Below are 25,559 nucleotides of genomic sequence, written 5' to 3'. Positions count from 1 at the left end.
GGCCAATCGCGACTCACGCCGGAGCGCTCGGAGAGGCGCGCGCGGCGCTCTAGCCGGCGGCGCGTCACGTGACGTCCCGTCTCGTCGGTCCGCGCACCGCTTCGCACCGGGCGGCCACGCCTGCGCGAGCCCCGGACCCGCCCTCCCGCTGGGGAGCGCGCACGGCGCGTTGTGACGCCGTGCGTGCGCGGAGCGGGGAGTCGGGTTCAAAGGAGGAAACATGGCGGAAAACAAAGGAGGCGGCGGCGGCGGGGAGGGGGCTGCCGAGGCCGGGCCGGGCGGCGGCGGCGGTTTGGAGCCCGCGGCCGCGTCCCCCTCAGGCGCGGCGCCGCCCGCACCCTCCGCGGCGCCTCCCGAGGAACGGGAGAGCCCGGGCGCGGCGGCGACGGCGGAACGCGGTGTCGGGGAGGCCGAGGCCGAGGCGGGGCCCGGGGTGGTTCCGGGGCCGGGCCCCAGCCCGGTTCCCCCGCTGACGCCGGCGGTGCCGGGGCCTTTCTCGCTGCTGGACACCTGCGCCGTGTGCGCGCAGAGCCTGCAGAGCCGGCGCGAGGCTGAGCCCAAACTGCTGCCCTGCCTGCACTCCTTCTGCCGCCGCTGTCTGCCCGAGCCCGAGCGGCAGCTCAGCGTGCCTATGCCCGGCGGCGCCAACGGCGACGTGCAGCAAGGTGAGCGGGGCGGCGGGCGCGATCCCGGGGCTGTTCTGTGCCGCCTTCCGAAGCCGGGCCGGCGGGGGCTGCGCGCGTGACCGCCGGCGTTGCGGTGCCGCGATCCTCCGGAATCTTTCCCGGCTCTCGGCTGCGCTCTCGCGTCGCGCTTCCACGTGAGAGCCGGAACTTCGAAGTCGATCTGCTCGTTTGGGGAACGGCGCTGCGAATCGCGCCGTGCTTTTTGTTTTGGCTTTCAGGGGTGCTGCGTTAGAGGCGTGGCTCTGGGAGGTGTTGAGCTGCTCGGCTCTACAAATAAAGCCTTGTCGGCGGTGCTGCCTGGTGCCCCGGGGTGCAGCCTGGGGTGCATCGTTGGGAGCATCGTTGGGAGCGCGGCGCCCAGGCAGATGGCACCCGTGTACCTTCTGTGCTATGGAAGGAGATTGAACCGCAGCCCTGGGTGGTTCCTCAGGGCTGAGCCCGGCCCCGTGGCCAGCAGGACTCTGCTTGGTGACACTTGTCTGGTTTTGGGAAGGACTCTCCTCTGGGTTGTGTAGCAATGTGTTTTCAGAAGGTTCTGCAAGGAATAACTGAGCTGTGGTGGTTCTGCTGGTCCAAGAAGATCCATCGCTTCCTCAAGCACGAGGCTCCCAACACAGTTTATAAACACACTAACTGAAGCACTTGTTTGATCTTGGGATCTCCCTTGCTAAATTCCAAGCTGTGTTTTACATGGTGTGTGCTGAGAGATTCTGTGAAGTTAGGCTCATTGTAGCAGTAATTAGCAACATTGTCTGAATATATCTGCTAGGATACAGGTACAGTGAAACCAGTCTTTCTTCTGAGTTACTGATAACCTGGAATCTCAATTCTTGTCGCCCACATTGTAAGAGTGCTTGATGGTGTGCTTTGGTGAGATAAGAATTCATCTCCTGATCAGGACCTTACAGATGTCATGAGTGAGGTGTGTGTGTAGGATCCCCGCTGGTGGAGCTGTGTTCCATCTGTAATCGGTCTGTTGGTCTGCACGACCAAATGTTTTAGTGCAACAGGTCACTAAAGAGCAAAACATTGACTGACTAGGACTGCAGAGGTGCAGTTTTGTGGGCAGTCCTCTCTGCACGTTATGAATGCACCCAGTTGAACAGCACATGAAATGTTGACCAGCAAATCAGGTGAAAATAGGCATTTTCAATGTACAGAGAGGTACCCTCTTGCTTAGCCTCGCAGGTTCATCCCCTGTTGGCATAGATGGACAGTCACAAATCCCACTTCCAAGTTTGTATTATCCTTAACTGTGAGCAGATGTTTCTTCATGAAGGAATTATTGGAAAATAATATACATACCTGTTCCTGAAGTGGGTTATGTGCCACCGAAGGCTGTCTCTGTGCTGCACTAGTCTACAAGCATCCACGTTTTCTTGCTATTTTTCTGTGTGCCTGTGCCTACATAAGAGAATCACAAACACAATGGAAAATTACTGGTTCTTTTGATAGTTTCCTTGTTGTTTTCTTAATTAGTTTCAGATTTTTATCCCTAAGCGTTGTCAGTACTTACAATTATAAATATGTGTATTTGTTGGCTAATAACTGTGAAAGCTGCTTGAGTGTGGGTCAGATACACACAGAGCAGTTCTCTGACAGCACTGTGCTGCTGTTCTGGTGGGTTGAACAGTAGGAATGCTTGGAAGCAGGAGCTGCTGGTGGTCTACATCAACATCTATTCTGCCCTGTTGTTATTCCCTTGAGATGCTGCTAAGAAGAAGGACTTCAGTTCCTAATTTAGAAACAGTGACCAAACATAAAAGCAGTCACCCAGAGTTGTGGTTTTATATATTTAAAATATGCATCTTTATTTTAGGTATTTAGTACATAAACTGGTATCTCGTACTCTTTCTAATTACTTTTAGGTCATCGGTTTGAGCACTTTATTTGGTGGATAGGTGATTTCTCAATGCCTGCTGTTTCATCTGTCCAACTGTACTCTTTCTTTTAGGTTGAATAGAAGCCTACAAGAAAATGCACTGTTGTAATTTTTTTTTTAATCACAGTATTAAAAAACGTTTATTTTTAAGGTAGAGACTTCAGAGTGTTAAGGGGGCTGTAGGACAACTTTCTTACCCACCCAGAGCTGCTGCTCAGAGTGGTTACTATGAGGTCTCACTGCTTTGCTGAGGTAGTTGTTTACAGCCTCTTAAGATTATGTCAATAGAGAGAACGTGTGGTTCTCCCAACCCCTTGTGAATGTCCCAATCTAGCCAGGTTTCATTAGGCTGGAAGCTTAAAAAAGAGCTGCAAGTTGCTTTCTGAAAAGCCAAGGAAACAGAAAATTAGTCAGTGTGTATAGATGTGTAATTCAAGGAAAAATACATTTAGTGCTGAGTGCTGCAATACATAGCGTAAATTATTTTGAGATGCTGAATTCAAATCCCATACCCAGGGTTTGTGTATTTAGAAACACTATATTAAATTACATCTTAAATTATGCAGTAACTATTTTTAATCAGCTTTGGAAGGGAGGGGAGATAAAAATGATATTACAGCCACACAAACGTGATGTATCACTTAAAATGAGTTTGACAGTAACTATTTTAACTAAGGAAAGTTTATAACTATTGCATATTTAGAAACAGGTGTTGGAGCACTTCAATTCCCAATGGATGTGGGTGCTTTGCACATACAGTCACTGCCACGGATGCTTTCAGCCCCTGAACATGGCAGGCGTTCATTGCTCTGCAGGCTGCTACGTGCCAAGGGTGAGCATGGAAGGGAAGTTTGAGTTGCTGGATTGCACAAGTGCTTGCCAATATTTCCTGAGCTGTGAAGCTTTATATCGTTATGGCAATACAAACATCTAAAAGGATTTTGAACTTACTCACGATTAACGTAGTGCTTCTGTTTTGGAAACCAGTCTGACGTGTTTCAGTCCAAACCAACCTGTCTTTAAGAACAGGTGTCTGAAATGGGGTTCTCTCCAACAGCAGTGAGGGGTGAGGAAGGTGGATTGCTCCTGGATGATTTGGTGGAGTTTGGGGCTGGTTCTAATGGAGGTCGTAAACAGCAACAGAAAAGATGTAAGCAGTTTCTTTACGATCAGTGTCCTCAAGGAGGATGGCAGCACACGGGTTGCTGAGGCCCACAGGTCACGCTGGGCCCTGTGCTCGGTGCAGGCCTGGCTGGGAAGGGCAGCTTCCCTGTTAGCTGAGGGCTGTAATTTTCTGTATGTGTTGTTCAGTTGCATTGTGATTTGCTGCAGGATGAAGTTGCAGATGTTGTTCTGATTTTGCTTTTTCTCCTCAGTTCGCTCCAGTCATACCCTTCCTGACTTACTTTCACATCTGTTTTACCATGGGGTTCTTTGTTACTTCTCCTGGGTTGCAGACCTGGGGAAACTCCCTCTGTCCTGTGGGATTGCAGGGAGGAGTGGCTCACCATGCTTGAAGGAGGCAAGGGCAGCTAATTACCAGTGTCATTTATCTCCCTGAAATAAGATCTGGTGTTCTTTTTGAGTATCCACAAAGAACTCAGTGTCATCCACTTACATTTACTTTTCAAAGTCTTTCAGGTGTACAAATGTACAAAAATTCTCAGAGACTTTGAAAGCACCTTCTTGAAAAGTATACTCACAACAAAAATATGTAGGAACTTAAGACTAGATGGCATTTCTGGGATGAAAGCATTAACTGCCTTTGGAGTGGTAAACAGGTGCTTAAATCTGTGCAAGTTGTTCCTGGGACATCCTTGAGTGCCAGTTTGGTTCATGCAGTGATTTCTCTGCAGTTGAGCTGAGGTTTTAGAACTGTAAGTTAGCAAGTACAGAAGAAAACAAAGTGGGTTTTTTGAAGAATACTGGGAAGGAATTAATTTACGTGTTACCTCTTGTTAAAACTGTGTGTGTGTACTTCTGTGAGTATGTCTGTAAATGGGTGGTGTGCTGCTGACAGGCAGGTGCAGTCGGCCTGAGAGGACTTGTTAGTAGAAACTTGGAAGCTTTTTTGGTACTCGGTATTAGTTCTGCTTTCTCTGTAGAACGCTCCTTGAAAAAAACGTCCTGAAACCTTCAGGTAAGTCGTGATGTTACATCTGCCTCTTCAGCCTGATGGAAATGGGCTGTGTTAGAACGTAGCCTCTGTTGTAGATGGGAGAATATCATCATGCTTTGGAACTCAGACATTCTCTTGAGCATCACTTGAAGGGCTTTCTGTTCTTTAGCTTGGCTAAAAGAGTGCTGTGGGGTGTGTTGGTGACTGCTGAAACGAGCAGTCTGAGGATTTTGTGTTTGTTTTCCCTATAACTAAGAAATATCTTGTGTTTTTCAGTTGGAGTAATCAGATGTCCGATATGCCGCCAAGAATGCAGGCAGATAGATCTGGTGGATAACTACTTTGTAAAAGACACATCAGAAACACCAAGCAGCTCTGATGAGAAATCAGAACAGGTACGGCGCTTTTCTGCTTGCCAGAATTCCTGTGTTGTTTTTTTTTTTTCCTGTCTGTGTTAACGCTTTCCAGGAAAGTGATAACAACTGACCTTTCTTCCCTTTGCAGGTGTGCACAAGCTGTGAAGATAATGCTAGTGCTGTGGGATTTTGTGTAGAATGTGGGGAATGGCTGTGCAAGACTTGCATAGAAGCTCATCAGCGAGTAAAATTTACTAAAGATCATATGATCAGAAAAAAAGAGGATGTATCTTCAGGTGAGTGTTTGGATATTGTTTGGTCCGCCTGTAGGAATGATATTTTCTCTTTGGCCCATGTGAATATAGAAGGGGAGGATTATTTGGGTACCAACCAGCTCTTCAGCTTTCTCCAAAGACTTGGGAAAAACCTATGAAATGCTATCACTGCAAAATTGGTAGCTTTAAAAATAGAGGAAAAATTAAATTTTAAACTGAAATGCTTATTTACTAATACTTTGTACTATTTGATGTTCTGTGTAGTAAGTGTCCTAAGCACAGAAGAAGAGAATGAGACTGTCATCTTTGGAAAGAGTTTAGATTAGTTCTTAGTGATCCTTTTAATTAATGAAATAACTAAGTGGAGGGGTTGGAGTCTGGAAAGCACTGACAGCATGGTAATTATATCCACTGGCCAAGGAAATGAGATCGTATTTTGTTGTACTTGGTTATAATGAGCAGTTATAATTCACCCAGTAGAAAAGTATATACAGATAAGCTTACAGTCATACTCAGTATAATATTACAGTTGTATTGGTGTTGCTGAGTCAATTGGAATTTGAATTCATTCTTAGGTTTTATCTCCTGGTTTGCAAAAATTAATGTGCATAGTGAATGTACAGTTGAGGTGTGCAACTTCAGTAGGAAAAGTTAATTCCTCAGCTATCATTTGATGGTGTAATTTGCATTCTACAGAAGTAATGGGGAAAACATTCCCAGAGCAGGTAAATATAACTCTCCCTGTGTAGAGGGGATAGGTTCAAATTTGCTGTTTCTCCATCTAAAATAAGTTAAGATCTTCATGATTGTTCTGTTGTGCTATTGCAGAGTAGTAACACTGCATTGCTTTCTGCTATTGTTTTTGGCAAAATCTTAGTAGTATTTAAAAATTGTTACGGTTGAGCTTAGTTTCTGTGGACAACAATCTTGTTTTGTTTGTTGTATCAAGTAAACTTTTAAGGTTATTTAAACTTAAATGTCTTAATGCTAGTAAGCAATAACCAATTAATGTTGAGTCAAATGAGAGAACTCTGCAGAGAATTAGTAATGTTTTTCGTGCTGTATTCTGGCTATCAGGGTGATAATATAACCCCATGTACACTTCAGTCACCTGAGTGGGGGTGTGCCCCAAAATGACCGTTCCAATAATGTTCTTTATAAAGATGGAATCTGATAACAAGTCCATATGGCAGGAATGTAGCCTACATTTGGCACACAGTTATCCTTAGTAACTCTATTGGTTGTGAGGATTGACCATTCATTATTTGCTCAGAGATTTTTCCCTTCTTGCTTTCTAGGCTATGCAATATGCCTCAGAGACATTGAGTGAGCATTCAGTTAGCTTTGATCCATGAGCTCTCTTTCTTTACCATAACTTGCATGTTGTAACAATCTTCAGACATTTTTGGGACTACGATGCATTCACTTGTTTTAAACCTTACCTGCTGTACCTTCCAGAAGCTCCTTTTCTCTGTGCCAAGCTCAAAAAAGCTTTACAACACCATGCAGCGCTTTCTTAGTAACTTCAGAAATGTTTTCAACAATATCTTTATGTCTAAGTGGAAAAGTTCCCTGGTTTAGCTAGGGCTTAAGTAATTTTATGACCCATAATAATGTTTGCTCTGCATTTACCACTTCAGTTGCATATGACTTAATGAGCTTTATAAAGATTTTGAAGTGATAATTTAGAAGATCTATGGGTATCTGACAGTACAAACGTTTGAGAAGTTCAGTCTATCCTGTAAAGTGTCAGAGGTGACTCTGCATGGAATTTCATCTGTTAACATGAGTATGAAATCCAAGTGTGCATCCCAACAGTTTTTGCAGGTAGCAGTGTCTTGTGAGTAGTTTTGATGGGGGGAAAAATCCCTCCTTTGTTTTGAATACAAGGAAAGTGGGGACAGCTACAGAACAACACTGGCACTGTAACTATTTCAATAAGCATGTATCCATAATTACTTCAGTGTGAGAACAGCTCTGTAGTTGTCTTTGAATTCTTGGTTCTTACTTAGTGTGGAAGTTAGTAGTTTTGCACTTCAGATTGTCTTAAATTTATTTTAAAATGCAAAAATGGTTTATTTTTAAAAACAGAGGCCGTGGGAGCATCTGGTCAACGTCCTGTTTTCTGTCCTGTCCACAAACAAGAGCAGTTAAAACTTTTCTGTGAAACATGTGACAGGCTGACATGCAGAGACTGTCAGTTACTGGAACACAAAGAACACAGGTACAAATATTACCATGTCTTACCTCCTGTGGTGCACTGTCTCAGGGGAAGAAATACTACTGATTTCAAACATGTGTGTCTGTTTGAACTGCTGTGTTAACTCTCCATCAGACGTAATTCCTCACAAAGGAGAGCATGTATGTAGTGCTGAAAACTTCAGGTGATCAATTAACTGAGCTGTGTGATTGACTGGGCTCAGAGCAATGTCCTCTGGGGTTGTTTGGTGTGGTGAAGCTGTTACCCAGCCTGGTGGTTATCAGTGCTGTCACTATCTACATGACACACATAAAACACTTAAATAGGAAGTGCTGCAGCCCCAAACACCTGGAAGCCAAAATGATGTGACAGCAAACAGATGAGGCAGTTTTTGAAAGCATGGATTTTGTTACAAAGTGGTCTCTCTATTCGGGGTGAATTTTCTAAAGGCAAGGTATCGATTTCACATCATCACTGAATGTGGGGGGGGAAAAACAGAAAAATGTGGCCTTAGTTGATTCAAAATCGCATCGTTTTCGTGATGGGTGTTGTCTCAGAGCTTACTTTTCTCTCAGCTGCTAGAAAAGAGTTTGATCCTCCTTAGGAGATGTTCAAACTTCTTACTCTTCAGCAGCTTGGTCATGTAGTTGCTGATAGGTTTGAAAAAGCACTTTGCAGTGTTATAATAGAGAATCTGGAGATAAAAATACATGTTTATCAGCAAGTTAGTCTACCAGTAACACTTCTCTATGAAGGTGCTTGACAGCATGAATTTAGCTCGTTTGTTTGTTTCTTTTTCCAGAGCAGTAATTCATGTCATAGATTGCTAGAGCAGCCTGGAGAACTTTCACTTTTTAAACTACCACTGCTAGAATATTAACCTTGTGTTCCTGCTGCGTTCTTTCATAGGCTTGATCATAAATATTCTGAAAAGCACTCTTCTCAAGAAAATCTTCTAGTTTCTTTTCATTCCTGTTTGTGCTTGATGCTAACAGATTAACAATTCATAAATGGTTGGCTATTGTTTAATGAAAGAATATAACAAACTATTACTGCATTTTCCTGATCTGATGTTAACAAAATCATTTGTTAGACTCTGAATGGTGTCACTTAGCTGGGTCCCATAGACTGCTGTCTTGTGAAATGATCAGTGCATTGTCTCCCTGTGTAGTTGCAACTGAGGTACTCATACAGATACAGTCCCTCTGGACATCTACAGAGAATTTTATTTGTAAATTAAACTGTATGTGTGTGTATGTGTATATATACGTATATAAAAACCCCATCTATTTCTGCATTTTGATCATACCTATCTTATTTTATCAAAATTTTGATAGTCACTGTAGCTTTACATCTAAATTGGGGATCCTCGTTAGTCCTTGTTAACTGAGATTTTCTTCTGTATGTTGAAAAGGTATCAGTTTCTAGAAGAAGCTTTCCAGAACCAGAAGGGTGCAATTGAGAACCTGCTGGCCAAACTTCTTGAGAAGAAGAATTATGTCAATTTTGCAGCTACGCAAGTTCAAAACAGGTAAATTCCCCAAAATGATTAACTGTTATGGTTGCCTGCTTAATGAATAAAGGGATTAGAAGGATATCATGTTAGTTGATCCTGTATCTTTAGTTGTATTGAACTTTAAAACATTTGGAAAGTTTTCTTTTCTAAACTAGTGTGCTTCTATAAGAAGTTGTTATATGAAATAAATTTCAAAGATGTTATCTTTTATGATGGCAGCTTTGATTAGAACTGAAGATTTACATTGACTAGAGGTTTTTTTGGAGGGAAGGGAGATCAAGTGAAACCCCTCTCATGGTTTCTGTTAAGTTCAGCTCTAGGTGACAGAAGTTTTGGCTCTAAACAAGTCCTTAATGTGTATTTGTTGTATATGGAAGTTTTGTTGCTGCTCCTTAACTGTGTAGCAAAAACTTGATTTGGAGATGAATAGGAAGTTGACCTTTTTATTGTTACTATGCAAGCAAAACTTAGTGTATTTTATCTGAAAGGAAGACAAGCTTTTCTTTTGGTAGTTCAGCCTATAAATTCTAAGAATAGCTTAGGATCTTTTTTGCATTAATACGATTGTGATCATGATGAGACATGGGAACCTTACTGACAAAAGAGCAAATACATGCTCTCAGTGTCTTCGTCTGGATGTGGAGACAGTGAGGGCATGTGATTGCTCCAAGCTTTTCATGCACTTAATTGCTCTTGGGAGCTCTTTCAGGAGACCCAAAATGGTTAAGAAGGTGGACAAGTTGTGGATTTGGTGCATGCTTGAAGGAGATACAGAAACCCAGATATGTGGGAAAGAAAGAAACTGAAAGCTCAAGAGATGTTACACAGTTCTGTGATAAGAATTCAAGGCCAGTAACAGTGCATGGGAATTGTTATTGTTTTGTGCTTGTGGGAAAGTTTCTGGTTTCACTGAAAACGCAGTGAATTTCTGCAGAGTGTGTTTGGGTTCTGTAAAGGCTAGGATTAAGTGCTGAGCCAAATGGATCGTGCAAGTCAGGTTTACTTTCACATGTCATTCAGTTACGTTGTCAAAGTGTGGGGCACGAAGTCCATCAGTAAAAACTTCAGAGGAAAGGTATTACAGTAATACTGGTAATGATAGCAAATGGCTTCAGAATGGCACTGTATGTGGTCTAGAAGGGTAAAACAGCATAGATGGAATAACTGCTGGAAATAATTGCTACGTGCCAAAACAAGGATGGATGCCTACTGTCTCAATGAAGGGTTAGTGATTTTTTTTTTTTTTCTAATTTAGTTTTGATTTTGAATAGGAAATAGGTTGTGCTGTCATAAAAAGGCACATTTGCCCAAGGTGCTGAAGGGTATTAGGCACCAGCAATGACCATCACAAGAGAGAAAAGCATTGGTTTTGTGGTCGTATCAGGATGAATGGCATTACAAGTTGTGATGCCTGATGTAGCAGTGAAAAAGCCCTTTGAAAAGGGACACTTGAAATCTTTACACTCAGACTGGCTCATGGCAGGGGATTGTGCCTCCTACAAGCAAGGTAAAGAATCCCAGTGCAACACTATGTTGTTGTCAGGGTTAAATTCTATATACAGAACTCAGCATAATTTGCTTGACTTTTACTTAAACTGAGGAAGAGGTAAGTAATGGACATGATGAAGAGTTGTGAGGTGCACAGACCGTAGTAGTAAAGGGCAGGAGATGAATGTAGACTGATTTCAGGCAAATAATTAGTGAAAAGAATTATCATTTATTCTTTACAGGTATGTAATGACAGTTTTGTTTACAAACTTTCTTGGGGTGGAGGGGTCCATTTCAAATTCAGGAATGACATCCTTTCTGGTTACAGTAGCACAACAACTTAAAGCATCATGCACAAATTTTTCATAGCGAGAAATATGGATGTATTTATATAGTATGTATTTATGTGTTGATGCACGTATGGACTTTGCATGTGTATAAATATATGAAGTATATAAATGGCAAAGACTGTTCAGTTATTTCAAGTTGAACACACATTGGCCATTTGAGATGACATATAGATCTTACTGTTTTAATTTTTTTCCCCCAAACTGAAATTTTAAATGGCTTCTTCCAGTTGATTAACAGCTATTTCTGAGTGAAATTAAGCATGCTGTCAGTTTTGCACGTATTGGAACTTTTTCCATATTGAAATTGCTCCTTTACCTTGCAAGGGTGGGAAGTTGGATTTAGAGGCAAAATAGAAAGTGTCTGCCTGACATTACATTTCTCTTTTTTTTTTTTTTTTTTTTAGGATAAAAGAAGTAAATGAAACTAACAAACGTGTGGAACAGGAAATCAAAGTGGCTATATTCACCCTCATCAATGAAATCAATAAAAAGGGCAAATCTCTCCTACAGCACCTTGAGGTATAGTTAAAGGGAAAGACAAGTGTTGGTTCACTGTTTCCAGTCTCCCATCGAGAACTCACACTCTGTATTTAAAAACACAGAATCACACAGAATCACAGAATGGCCAGGGTTGGAAGGGACCTCAAGGATGATGAAGCTCCAACCCCCTGCCACATGCAGGGCCACCAACCTCCCCATTTCATACTAGACCAGGTTGACTGCAGGTCATCAAAGGCTCAGCACTGCAGAAGTGGGGCTGCAGAGTTTATCTGCCGTATTCAGGAGGTATTTAGAGGCATTTTCTGGTTGGGATAGGAAGCTGGTGTGCAGAGTGCCTGGCCACCCGTGGCTGTCACTGCCTGCTGCTGTGGTTCCACTCAGTACAGAGCTGGCTGTTTTGTTGGCAACTCATCTGGATGACTCCTCACGTCCCTGTCATGCTGATGTGAGTGGCAGTATGAGAAAGAGGGAGCTGGTCTGGTTTTAGTAGTTGAGATTTCCCTGTGATAAAACAGGAACGAAGCTCTTATCTGAGCCATTTTCCCTGCACTTTGAAACACATGGGAAGGCTGATAGTTTGCAATAATAAAGAATTGTTCCTTAGTGGTTTCAGCTACTTTGAATATAAGCAGTAGTATAAGCTTCTTAGCTTCTTACAGTTTTTTGTTACGAGAGCTGTGATAGCAGTTTATATTTGCCTGTTAAATCTGAAATCTCCATTGTAATAAAGGTTTTTATTTCTTCATAGAATGTAACGAAGGAAAGACAGATGAAGTTAATACAACAACAAAATGACATCACTGGTCTTTCTCGACAAGTGAAGCATGTGATGAACTTTACTAATTGGGCTATTGCAAGTGGCAGCAGTACCGCTTTGCTGTACAGTAAACGGCTGGTAAGAAAACATCCTCCCACTTGTCTGCAGTACAGAGAAGGGTTACTTAAAAGAATTTCCTAAGTATTTTGTAGCTTCACTAGATTATATCTAAGGAATATCTACTGACTTACCTGCACTCCATTTAAGAAACAAAACAAAACAGCCACTAGTATGACAATGGGATAAGTTTTCCAACTTGCAGAACAAGTTTCATTTGTAAATTAAGGACATAACAGTTTTATTGTAGGAGTGGGGTAAAGCTCTGTAAAGGCAACTCAGCGTTTCACTTGAGTCATGTGGAAATTGAGTAGCAGTACTGCCATAGAACTTTGGGTTCAGTAAAACATTTGTTGTACAGTGGTTGATTTTGCCAGTGAACAGAATGCTTCCCAAGCTATTAACCAGACATGCTAATTATAGCCCTTCATAGTGATCCAGCAGTTTAAACTCACTGGGCAAGTGCACGCTTCTTAACATTCTCATTGTTTTGTTGTCATGAACATTCTTATTCTTGCTTTCCATTAGATAACATTCCAGTTACGACATATTTTGAAGGCACGTTGTGATCCTGTCCCAGCTGCCAACGGAGCAATTCGCTTTCATTGTGACCCCACATTTTGGGCAAAGAACGTTGTCAATTTAGGTGAGAAAATCTGGTGTGTTTACTCTGTGATACTTGAACAACTGAGTGAGAGGATTGGAGATACCTGGAGACAATACCATCCGTATGATTATATCGAGACAGAACTTAGCTTTAGCAGTGCTTTGTGTCATGCTAGCATAACTTGCTGTTAAAGTCATGCAGTGATAGGATGCTATCCACTGTCCCCAGGCATCTTTTCCCAGTGTTTGATTCCTTACTTACAGAAATTTCATTCTCACTGTGTTATTTTTTTTCCCTTCTTATGACTTTTTAAATTTTTTGTCTTGTGTGTTTATGTTGAACATGAAGAGCAGTTATGTCTGTTTTCTTGTCTTGGAGGCTTTGCAGTTACAGTTCTTTTAGTTTTTCCTCCTTTTTAGTTCTGTAAATTCTTGTTCTTCTGGTTTTCTTTTTGCTTTTCTCACGTATGGTTTCTGAAGACCTAATGAGAAAATTCCAAACTTAAATTACTTTGTTACTGCCCTTGTGGGACATCAGTTAGACACATCTGAATCATTTTTCATTTATTGGCCTTTGGATGATAATGGAAGTGAAACTGTTCACTAGTTTTTCTTTTGTTTTATTCTTCAGGTAACCTTGTTATTGAAAATAAACCAGCTCCTAGTTACACTCCTAATGTAGTGGTTGGACAAGCTCCTCCAGGAACAAACCACATCAACAAAGCTCCAGGACAAATCAATCTAGCACAGCTTCGACTTCAGCACATGCAGCAACAGGTGTATGCACAAAAGCATCAGCAATTGCAGCAGATGAGGATGGGACAGCCATCTGGGTCAGTTCCCAGACAAACCAATCCTCAAGTCTTACAGCAGCAGGCAAGTGTCTTGTATGCTGTTATTTCACATTTCACCATAACACTGAGACTTAAAAATGCCCTTTCAAAACAAAAGGGTTTATAAACATGAAAATCTTTTGAAGTTTGACATGCTTTAAGTATGACAACTGTTGGCCTTTCTTGGTGTTATGTAACTAGTAAACCTACTTCTGTGGAAAGAAATCGGCTTCTTGTTTCCATGTTAAAAGCAAAAATTTTAAAAAACAAAAACCCTTGCAGCCTCCCAGGTTGATCAGCATGCAGACCATGCAGAGAGGTAACATGAACTGTGGGGCTTTCCAAGCACATCAGATGAGAATGGCTCAGAATGCTGCTCGTATACCAGGAATACCACGCCACAATGGACCACAATACTCCATGATGCAACCTCACCTTCAAAGACAAGTATATCCTGTGTACACGCTTCATTTGTGCCATCGTGCCAAACTTTCATTACAGTAGATGATACCTCCAGCTTTAAATGTGTTTATCTGTAACTTAATAACTCATAGCTACACATATTTATATGCTTTGTCATATTGCATACTGTACTGTGACATTTTTGCTACTGAATGTAAGAGAATTTAAAACATTAAAATTGAAAAGAATTTGCTTCTTTGTGTTACTAAAATGTACTGCATTTTAGTTCTGTGAAACAAAACATTGCAGTTTTTCACTTTCTAGTGGCATTCAGTTTTGGGGTTTATTAAGGAATAGTCAGGCATAGTGAAATTGAAAGTGATGTGATTGAGAGGCTTTTAAAGAAACCACATTCTGAAGTGTTTTTAAATTCAAACCTGAAGCACAGTGCTGAGCAACATATGGTGTTAAAAATAACTTTTATCATCAACATTAATGTGACTGGGAAACCAAAATGACTTGGGACAATTAGTGTTTGTACATAAATACATGAACTCTAGAGTCTTCTGGAGGAAGTCATTGCTTCACAAAAATAACATCAGAATAATTTGACAGAAATTCAGGACAAATCTGCATATTTAAGATCTGGTCACTTGTTTTTCCAACTGAACATACATAGCAGTTGCTTTGCATTCAGTGCTGTCAGGTAACACTGATAGGGATTTGAATTTATATCCATCCCCCTCCATTACTAAATTTGTGTTGAGGACTGCCATACAATGCACGTGCTGTGATTTTTACATGCAGGCTGGCTGTACGATTTGTCTCTAATGCAGTCGTTGTCTCTTCTCTTTTCCTACAGCATTCTAACCCTGGGCATGCGGGGCCTTTTCCAGTTGTTTCTGTGCACAACAACACTATTAATCCAACTAGTCCTACTACAGCAACAATGGCAAGTGCAAACCGTGGCCCAACAAGTCCATCTGTTACAGCAATTGAACTCATTCCTTCCGTAACAAATCCAGAGAATTTACCTTCCCTGCCAGACATCCCACCCATCCAGGTCAGTGGAGAGGACCGAGCCATTATGCTTTCTTCACCTTATTTGGTTATCAGTGTTTGTGGAATGATTTAATTATTTAAAGTTGAAACATAATTGAAGTCTTTAGCCCTGGCCTTGGATGTACAACTGTTTTTGACTATATGGGGCTGGTATACTTGACCTGTGACAGTGCTGGGTTCTGCAATAACGCTTAAGCAGAGATTTATCTGGAGCCCTGGTTTTGGTGTCTGCCTGGAAATGCAGTGTGAGCACTGCTGCCTGGATGGTCTGTCATTGTACAGGAAGCAAACTGCTTAAAAACACATCTTAAGTTTCAAAGCATCTGCTGTAATACTAATAATTTTGTAATTCTTAGTCTGAAAGAGTTGGGTTTGAGGGCTTTGTGTTTGTTTTTCTGATGAGGCTGCAGGTAATGTTAGTTTGCTACAAACATCAGAATAACAAAAGGAAAGGCTCACATCTCTGAATGTGATTGATTAGTAGTGCTGGAGCTCTGTTCAGGCAGAACAAAATGCATAACTGATTATGACCAGCTGTACCCCATCAGAAGTTTTAGATATCAGGTTAGAATAATTGATAGTGGTTTCTAAAGCATAAATACATAACTTTCGGTGCATTGAAAATGCAGAATAGTATTAAGGTGCTGGGTTTTTTAATATATTTTTATATTTATATTCATATATAATTGCTGTTACAGATATTACTTTATGAAAGAAACCTATCCAGTTCTTTCAAGCTTAATCTTTCGGAGTTGCTTTCAGACATAAAAAATCACTTTGAATAAAATATGTTTCAAAGACGTTCAAAATTATGCTGTTATTTGGTTGGTCTTTTTTTGTAGTCAAAGCAACAGGGTATCTTTTCCCTTGTTTGTAGTAGTATTAAGAAAAAACAAGTTCATGATTTCTCTTAACATCTTAATTGTGGAATCACTCTTGCAGCATTAGTAATAAGCTAAGTCATTAGACTAACAGCGTTTGTATGATTAACACACTGAACATCTGGGAACCAGGACAGTCTGGAATGGCCTGATGTTAATTGCACATCATGACCGTAGTGGAAGAACTCAGATAATCAGGAGCTTCTGAAAAATCTTACATGAAGTTTTTAAGTAGGGGTTTCTGTTTGGACAGAGTGATTTGTGTATGGAACTGGGAAAAGTGTTTGCTGATGCCTGAACTGCTTGAGGAGATGGTGATCACTTGCAGTGAAGACGCTGATCGCAGTGTAAAGATGTGGAAACTTAATTAGGCTTCTCTGATTCAAATTCTTGTTTTTGCCTTTTAGCTTGAAGATGCTGGTTCAAGTAATTTGGATAACCTTTTAAGCAGATACATCACAGGCAGCCATCTACCCCCACAACCCACAAGTACCATGAATCCTTCCCCAGGACCTTCAGCTCTATCTCCAGGGTCATCAGGTAAAGGCAGTGGATATTTCTATCAATTCCTGCCACGAAGAAAGGATATTTTGTAAGCTTAAACATTGTTTTTTTTTCCTAAAAAAAAAAAAAAAAAAAAAAGTTCTTCTGGGAACTTAACTTTCCTTGAGAAATATCTTTATGATAACAAGCTGCCATCATATGAATGCAGTATTCCAGATACACATACAGACTGATCTGTCTATGCTGTGTTTTTGTTTTATGTTACTACAACCCATTTTTGGTGGGTGTTGTTCAGTAAGTTTGTACCAAGTTGATTTCTACACTGTTTCTTTTCAGGTTTATCCAACTCCCACACTCCTGTGAGGCCACCTAGTACCTCCAGCACAGGTAGCAGAGGAAGGTGAGTTTGTGACATTAATGCTGCCATCAGACAGAGGACTCAAAAAATGAATTGCAAAAGGTCAATAGGGCTTTATTGTAACTGTGACCATGTAACTGTGACCCAGTAACTGGGGAATGCTTACAGGAAGGAGATTTTTATTTAAAACAGTTCTCTGCTGTCTCGTATCTTATAAAAATTGTGACACGCTTTGCCTTTGAAATCATTCAGGCACACTTTAATTTCTTTGTTCTAATGCATTTTCCTCTTATTTATGTGCCCATATCTTTCTAGCTGTGGCTCCTCAGGCAGAACTGCTGAGAAAACTAGTGTTAACTTCAAGTCTGACCAGGTAAAAGTCAAGCAGGAGCCGGGGACAGAGGAAGAGATATGCAGTTTCTCAGGAACAGTAAAGCAGGAGAAAACAGAGGATGGCAGAAGGAGTGCTTGCATGGTAAAGTTAGTTTGTGAAACAGTATTTTATAGTATTCCTAGCAGCGTGGTTAAGAATCCTGAAATCATAAAGCAATGTTACTCTTAAGCCTCATTATCCCTTTAGCAGCCTCTGAAGACTGTGAAGATATTTTGCTCACAAAATACATCTTTTATATATATATTTAAGAATGTATATATTTTACATATATATATATATATAAATATATCTCACAAAAGTATCTTTGAACATTAAGTGTGGGCCAGCTCTAATGGTGAATTGTTTTTGTAGCACTGCTAAGGCTCTTAATTATTAGAGATTTGTGACATAAATACCAATAGGATGGCACTGGGAGTCGTGCAATGCTTGCTGTCTTAGGTAAACATTAAATGATGGCAGATATTTCCCTTGGTGATTTGGACAGGACTTGCTGTAGCGATGTGGCTGCAGGTCATACCCAGTCCTTCAAAAGTTTTGTGTGTTGTGTTAGATGGCTGCTTATTGGAAGTAGTTCAGTAGAAGAGTTAGAACTTTATTTTGATTTGGCCTGTATTTAGGACTTCATCTGCTGATACTGTGCTCTGACAGATGTAGCTTAGTCTGCATGTAAGATTTATTAGTTATCAAAACAAAAAACCCTCAGCCAGTGTAGAGCGTTTGCTGCTTTTAATCCTAATTAGTAAAAGCTGTGAGTAACCCCTTGTTAGTAGGAGGTCATGAGGATTTCATATGTATGTGTTCATACGCTGACATCTTGCAGTCAGTCAGGAGTTACATGTCAGAGCATAAATAAAACTTTATCGTGACACATATTAGAAGAAATGAGTCTGTTCTTGAAAGGTTGGACTTAAGAAAAGGTAGGTTTCAGTACTCAGATCTACAGAATGATGTGCTGCTTGGGCAGATGGTGTGTAATACTTTTAAATGGTGGATGATACATTGTTTGCAATGTAAGGGGAAAGATGCCCTTGTTAAACTGACTCATAGGTTTTCATGTGCTACTTTCATTTCAGCTTAGCAGTCCTGAGAGCAGCTTGACACCACCACTGTCCACTAACTTGCATCTTGAAAGTGAGTTGGAAGCCTTAGGAAGTCTGGAAAATCATGTAAAAACTGAGCCAGGAGACTTGAGTGAAAGCTGCAAGCAGTCTGGGCATGGCCTTCTCAATGGAAAATCCCCAATGCGGAGTCTAATGCACCGATCAGCCAGAACTGGAGGAGAAGGCAGCAATAAGGATGATGATCCGAATGAAGACTGGTGTGCTGTATGCCAAAACGGAGGAGATCTGTTATGTTGTGAAAAGTGCCCCAAAGTGTTTCATCTGACTTGTCATGTTCCAACACTCCTCAGCTTTCCGAGGTACCAGAACCAGTGAATTGCTTCCTGACAGCATCTCTGTGGTCTCACTCACATGACAGATTTCAAGATGGTACCAAAAGGTTTTGGTACTCCTCAAGATCTGCCAGCTCTGCATGACTTTTTGTAGTAAAAAAATCGCTATTTCAAAGGCAGGCCTGGATTGTTTTCACATAACTGATGAGTGTTTATTTGATGAAAGTCTAATCTCTCAAAGTGTGATTCTCTTATGGAAAGTTCATTTTTAAGACATGGTGAGGAAGTGGTTTTGAAGTATCTGAGCATATCTGGGAGAGGAATATGAGGGCAGGAAAAATGTCCCTGATGGGTATTTACCTTGAAGATTATGGGTTATCCCCTACCTTTATATATCCAAGTCTTTAATATTGTACAGTGTGACTTGTAAGAGCCAATGAAAAAGTCTTTTGTGGTCAGCCTTGATGAGCTTTTTCTTTTTTTTTTTTCTGTTCAGTGGAGATTGGATATGTACATTCTGCAGAGATCTAAGCAAACCAGAAGTAGAATATGATTGTGACAACTTGCAACACAGCAAGAAAGGGAAAACAGCACAAGGCCTGAGTCCTGTGGACCAAAGGGTATGTCTCAGATTTGTAGGAATCAGTTCCTTAGAAAAAAAGTGCTTTCTGATATTTCCTGTCCCTCACTGTTTCTCACTATATTTTTGCTTTGACTGCAGCAAATTAATTACAGTAACAGGTTTAGCAAATCAACAAAGTGATTAATAAGATTATCTTGCTTGTAAGCACATGTCCTGGTCTTAGTGACTTCTGGAAGTTGTCCATTACATTGAAACTACAATAACCCAGTAGCTAAAACTTCCATGTAAATGCATCCTGTAATGTACATCAATCTCTTTGTGTTTTTAAGTAGGCTTTGGAAGTGATACAGCTTCCCTACAAATAGTCACATGAGCCTGGAATGTTAAGTTTATGCTGTGAGAGATGCTACAAATTGTTGCTTTATTGTGAAAGATATAATGACCTTGGCATAATTATTTTTAGCTTTATCAGTCAGTCTGTGCACAAAGTGTTATGGTATTATCAAATCAAATTCCTCCAAAGGAATTGCGAGGAAAGGAAAGAAAAACATTTGAGCAGGGAAAGAAGAAAAGTCTGAACTGAGTCTTTTTCTGTAAGATGCAGTTACCTTTGGGCAAATACAATTGTAGTTGTTTGGGTTTTTTTAATTTGACTTTTTGTTAGTGTGCCTCCACGTGTTTTATTTACCTTAGATTTCTGTTTGGAAAAAGAAAGCAAAAGGGGAGTATATCCCTGCTATGTGAACAGTAAGATGGTGTTCTACTCCTTACCCCCTCCTCCAATGCCCTCCTAAGGACCTTCACATTTTATAAATTTGTAGAGATCGTCTTTCAATTTTCCAGTACAAAGTACAAACCCATTTAAAATTAGGAAATACAAACTTCTGGACCAAGGATAAATTAAAGATGTTAACACGAAGCTGTTTATTTCTTTGTAAGAAATGTGAACGTCTCCTGCTTTACCTGTATTGTCATGAGCTGAGCATTGAATTTCAAGAGCCAGTCCCAGCCTCGGTGAGTTCCTTTTTTGAAATAGCTTATGATTTATTTTTATCATAGCATCTCTGTAAAGGCTAGAGGTGAGTTTGGGATGGAACTAACTGCTTCTGCTTGAAGCGGGTCCCCTTGATCAGTCTAAATCATTCAGAATTTCATGATTCTGAAGGATACAGAAGCTGATTCTGTAGCTCGTCCATGCAAAAGCTCTAGCCTCAGTCCTAAGCCCCAATATTTGAAGTTACTCTTGTTGACTTGAAGGAGGGCTTGTCAGGATACTCACTAAATTCAAAATGTTACAAGAAACTTTAGAAGAACTTCTAAAAAAAATTTTAATTAAATCTTAAATGAAAGGATGAAAGAAACTATTCTGACTTCTCCATTTTCAGTTGTAAGGCTAACAAACGTATTGAAAAGTATTGCTGTTCTGTGACAGGTAGAGAAGTTTGGGAAGAAGTTGTTAGAAAGTTTGAGGAAAGTGCACATGCATACGATGTATGACAGTGTTATCTGATTGATACTTTGAGAAGCAAAGACATTTACTGCTTCTGAGAGCTGCGTTGCCATTGTAGTGATAAATCATTGTTCTTCACAGATACCAAACTACTACAAAATAATAAAGAAGCCAATGGATTTATCTACAGTGAAAAAGAAACTGCAAAAGAAGCATTCTCAGCATTACCAAACTCCCGAGGACTTTGTGGCTGATGTCAGGTTGATCTTCAAGAACTGTGAAAGGTTTAATGAAGTACGTTAACTTCCAATCTGTATTCATTTATTTATTTTTTTAAACTTATTTCAGTATGGTTCTGAAGCTTCTCCAAGTAGAAACTGTGCTTCCAGTTGTAAAGTTCTTGTTATGGAGCAGGTGGTGATTCATTAAACAATGAAAAATTATGCAATTACAGAACTAGCTCTTGTTTTCAGCTAGATGAGGAGATCTAAAGTCCTTAAAATGACTCAAACTGTACAGAGTGTTGTTCTTAAACTCAGGACTTAGAGTAGAATTGTATCTATTGAGTAAACTACTGAGAAAAAGTGCTTCTTTGACAAATATTGTACTGTTTTTTTGTGTCAGATGCAGGCTGAATCCAGAACAGCAAATTGTTCATTATTCCTAATGTCTATCCTTAGTGATTTAACTCATGGGCTATCATAAAGATTAGTGCTCAGGAGGTGACTTTTGTATGGAGTTTATTGTGGAAATGTGACTGACTTTGTAGTGAAGCCATCTGATAGTGAAATATTTGCACCTCACAAGTGGGATGTGAATTGGAGAGATACACCATATGGGTGCTATCATTAGTTGGAACAATGGAAAAAAGATTCTGAGTATCAAAAACATCTGTGCTGGTGTACTGCAACAGAGCAGTTGCTAAAAAAAAAAAAAAAGCCAGGCATTTCTGAGATAGACCACAAAAAGCCCTAGAAAGAAGGCATTGGCAGGAATGGCTTCTTTGTGATCCTAGAAATCCATCAGATGGTTAGTATTTCTTCTGTAAAATGCAATGCAAGTTTTGCAGTATTTGGGCAACATTTCTGGCTGTGTGAAGAGCTAAATTGAAGTACACAGATACATATTTAAAATCTTGACTGCTTCGTGAGTACACTAGTAAAAATCAAGTTGAAGTTCTTCTTAGATTGTGATGCTGTACCCTGTAATTACAATCATTTGGGACTTTGACAACCCGACTCCCTTGTGTCTTTGTATTAGGTGGAAGAAGTTGCAATTATGTGAACTTCTCATTCAAGGGAATTAATGAAGCATCTACTGTAGAGGAAAATGTGCTACAACTCTTAGGGGCAAGAGTAAAACCAGGGAGCAAGGACTGATGGATGTTTTTTTTTTAAAAAAAAAGATCTTTCAGACTTGTCTCTCTGTTTAAAATTCCAACTAATGGCAAAAGATGAGTCACCTTGAACTCTAATATTAAACAACACCAAGTCTAGTGCCTCTCAGCCATATTCTCTTAAAGAAAAATAAAGTGGAGTATGCTCCCAAGAAAACAGTCTCAAGGAACACTTAACTGTTGAACTGTGAACACTTGAACTGAGACTTTTCCGTGATAATGCATGAGTTTGTAATGAAGAAAGCAGTCATGAGTAGTGTGCAATTTATAAAATGACTCTGAGCCATTTACTTGTACAAAAACTGTGTTTTGTAAAGGTTTATTTACCTCATGCTGCCCTCTTAAGACTGTTTTAAACTTGCTTCCACTAAGTTTGAGAACTAAAGAGGTGTAGTCCACAACAAACTGTTTTCCTGTTATGGCTGACTGTAGTCATCCAAGCCTATGCAATCTCATAACTTTAGAAAGGATTATAATTTCATTTTTTTTGACTCTGGTATCCTTTTTAGATGATGAAAGTTGTTCAAGTTTATGCAGAAACACAAGAGATTAATTTGAAGGTAAGCGTTTTAGACCATGCACACTTGGTGAAGGGATGTGCATTTCCAACAGGTGAATATTCCTGTCTTCTTTTATTTACAGGCTGATTCAGAAGTAGCACAGGCAGGGAAGGCAGTTGCATTATACTTTGAAGATAAACTTACAGAGATCTACCCAGACAGGACCTTCCAGCCTTTGCCTGAATTTGAGCAGGAAGAGGATGATGGTGAAATAACTGAGGACTCCGATGAAGATTTTATACAGCCACGTAGGAAACGCCTAAAATCAGATGAGAGACCAGTGCATATAAAGTAATCTAATTATATGGACCTTAAATTTATTGTAAAAACTGTTATTTAAGTGTTCCTGGAATATTACCATGCCTATGGTGGCCGTCTTGAAGAAGCTGATAGCTTTTTAAACAGTATTAGAGTACAAAAAACACTTGTACAGAAAGGTATTCTCATCAGAAGGGGAAAAACTGTATTGTAAATTTTTGATGGATATTTTTTTTTTTTCCCCTTGGTTATTTACTATTTCCTTTCTTTTCCTGATGGAGGGGACACACTCATCCTGGTCTCAGATAGAGGTGGATGAATGTTGAAGAGAAGCAGATTTGAAAAGAGTTGTTCCATGTACAGATGAGACTGCTTAGTAAAATGTTGTGCAGGACTGGACCAATACAGTTGCTATGTGTTACTTTCATGCTGGACTATCATGTAAAACTGTAAGCAATTTTCCCCAAATCCCCTCTTTGTGTGAACTTAAATGTGTGTTGGGTCATTGCTTTCATCATCTCATTTAAATGCTATTGTGAATAACTGATCTTCCGTGTTGATCCAGTTACCTGAATTTGACTTTCTTTACTACATTTTGTGTACAGCAAAAGAAAAAACAAAAAAACAAAAAAACAACAACATCATTAAACTGTTCTGAATTGGCAACTGTAGGAGTGTGAGTTCTTGACAGATTGAGACTAAACTGGTTGCAGAGATTGCTTTTCAGTAGGGCGAGGTGTGTTTGTTACAAATCCTGTACTCATGGCACAAACCCTTGAGTTGTATCATCTATCCTTGGTCCCCCTAATGAGGCAGAATGTTATCTTCAGCATTTGTTATCTCATTTTCTGTACTTAAAGAGGTAATAACTGGTTGGGGTGTTTTTCCAGTCTTCCTAAATATCAGTTTCTAATAGACTGCTCGGCAAACAATAATCTGTTAATTACCAAATGTGTAAAATTTCCTGTATTCACTTTGTCTTACTTGTAAATAGTAAACTGAGATTTCTTGCAGATCAGCAACATTTGCTGACCTGTTTTTAAGCTAATATGTATTCTTATGAATTGTTCCTATCAAGAAAAGATTTGTAATATATGCTGTCTATTTCTAACATTGCATTCATTTTGAGATTATATCTTACTTTTATTAAGAGTGCTACTCAGAACTTTCTTCAGAAGCAGCTTGTGAGTGAAATGGTCTGGAAAGATTGGAATAAACTCGTTGAGACTGGGTTGCTTGCACAGGCCAGGACTTGGCACTGAATGGTTTCTGGTCAAATACTGAAAAGAGGTCAACTTCTCAATTCCACTTGTGCAGTGCCTACCCATTGCACACTGTGTTCATTCTAGCATTTCAGGTTAGAAATGAGGTCATCCCAAAGTAATTACAGTTTGAACAGTTGCTTTGCTAACACAGAAATCAATACTAGAACCGAGAAATGTAATTTCTGGCCTTCCTATAGATCTTGTTAAAAGTTAAAATGAAGAAATTCCGTAGTCAGATGAGGTCAAGATGACAGACTATAAATTCGCCATACGATTTTGTGTGAATACAGCAATTCTGTGATATATTACTGGGGTTTTAATATATTAAGCATGGGCAACTCCTGTGAACTGTTCGTTGTATGTACTTTACTATAACAATGGTAAAGATCAGTATTTCTAGCACAGTGTATCAGGTTGAGATACGTTCTCAGAAGTGCTTATGCAAAATCAATTGAGATTTTATTTCTTTTTATAGCGGCCAAGCAGGTGCACGTTGTGACTGTACCTCTCACCATAAGCAAGGAGACTGAAGGTATTTGTAACTTCGAGCTCACATCTTTGGATTATATGAACAGTACCACCAAGACAAACTGATTTTTCTCCATTTTTTTCAGACCTCCATATAGTGTCAGCTTCAATCTAGTTTTTACCAGTTTGTATGCAGAAGTTAAAGTTATCCTCCTCAAATGTGTATTATATTGACTTATAGCCCATAGCAGAGGATGAGATGTGTGAATAGGACACCGATGGTAACAAGGCATCATTAATGGCTGTGTATTGCCTATTTATGCGTTTCTAGTTTCTCATTTTCATTTTGCAAAAGAATATTATTAAAATTATAATGAAAATAAGATTTTTTTGTGAATTCTCTTCAATTGGGGTCACTGTTTTTAGGTACTGTTTTACTGTTTAAGCGCTCTAGGTTCTGTACCTTCAGGCCTCAGCTTTGTCACCATTCACTTTGTGAAGCACCGGTCCTTGGCTGCAGATTCCTATTGCCTGAACTGGAGCACGGAACAAATGGTTTGTCCCATCCACTGAGTGGGAGAAGGACCCCAGTAGGAAGCTGTGGTGCAGGGCTAAGGTGTATCCTGGCTGCTGCAGAGGGGGTAACATCTCTTCCTGCCAGCTACCAGACTCCAGAGCGGATGTGTCAGTGTTTTAAAACAGCCACTCTGACAGATTTTCTGCTTTCTCAGAGAGTGAACCAAACTTTGTAGTCTTGCCAGTTAGTTTGTATTCCACTAGTTCATCTGCAAACCACGTGTGATGCTAAACTCTGATCTTGCACATGGAACCCAGTGAGCATCCAGAGTCAGCCCTCCTATTCAGCTCATCAGTCCTCAGTGGTGTGATGTGGAACTTTG

The 25,559-nt window shown here is 40.2% G+C and overlaps 1 protein-coding gene across 3 annotated transcripts; it reads left to right on the top strand.

Moving 5' to 3' along the window:
• The first annotated feature begins 123 nt into the window (after window positions 1–123).
• On the top strand, window positions 124–25,043 carry TRIM33 (tripartite motif containing 33). 3 transcript variants are annotated; one of them, XM_085210520.1, is made up of 20 exons: window positions 126–665; window positions 4,964–5,082; window positions 5,192–5,339; window positions 7,410–7,542; window positions 8,933–9,049; window positions 11,277–11,391; window positions 12,122–12,268; window positions 12,776–12,893; window positions 13,485–13,729; window positions 13,969–14,133; window positions 14,951–15,151; window positions 16,439–16,571; window positions 16,872–16,935; window positions 17,209–17,368; window positions 18,361–18,707; window positions 19,177–19,300; window positions 20,203–20,277; window positions 20,855–21,007; window positions 22,619–22,669; window positions 22,752–25,043. In XM_085210520.1, the coding sequence occupies exons 1-20, from the start codon at window positions 221–223 to the stop codon at window positions 22,962–22,964; spliced, it is 3,273 nt and encodes a 1,090-aa protein (XP_085066646.1). In that variant the 5' UTR covers window positions 126–220; the 3' UTR covers window positions 22,965–25,043. The 3 variants fall into 3 exon arrangements, with proteins under 3 accessions (XP_085066648.1, XP_085066646.1, XP_085066647.1); XM_085210522.1 differs by lacking the exon at window positions 13,969–14,133 and having other exon boundaries at window positions 124–665; XM_085210521.1 differs by lacking the exon at window positions 22,619–22,669 and having other exon boundaries at window positions 127–665.
• The last annotated feature ends 516 nt before the right edge of the window (window positions 25,044–25,559 follow it).

The sequence above is a fragment of the Meleagris gallopavo genome, chromosome 28 (assembly GCF_905368555.1).
Source record: "Meleagris gallopavo chromosome 28, MGAL_WU_HG_1.1, whole genome shotgun sequence".
In the NCBI taxonomy this organism is placed as follows: domain Eukaryota; kingdom Metazoa; phylum Chordata; class Aves; order Galliformes; family Phasianidae; genus Meleagris; species Meleagris gallopavo.
This window is presented reverse-complemented; position numbering and strand designations above follow the sequence as displayed.

What these genes read in the sequence shown, in the direction of transcription:
- TRIM33 (XM_085210520.1), top strand. Translation starts at nt 221, where the DNA reads ATGGCGGAAAACAAAGGAGGCGGCGGCGGCGGGGAGGGGGCTGCCGAG. An exon ending in GCTACGCAAGTTCAAAACAG is followed by an intron (nt 9,050 to 11,276) that starts GTAAATTCCCCA and finishes TTTTTTTTTTAG; the next exon opens with GATAAAAGAAGTAAATGAAA. An exon ending in AACCTCACCTTCAAAGACAA is followed by an intron (nt 14,134 to 14,950) that starts GTATATCCTGTG and finishes CTTTTCCTACAG; the next exon opens with CATTCTAACCCTGGGCATGC.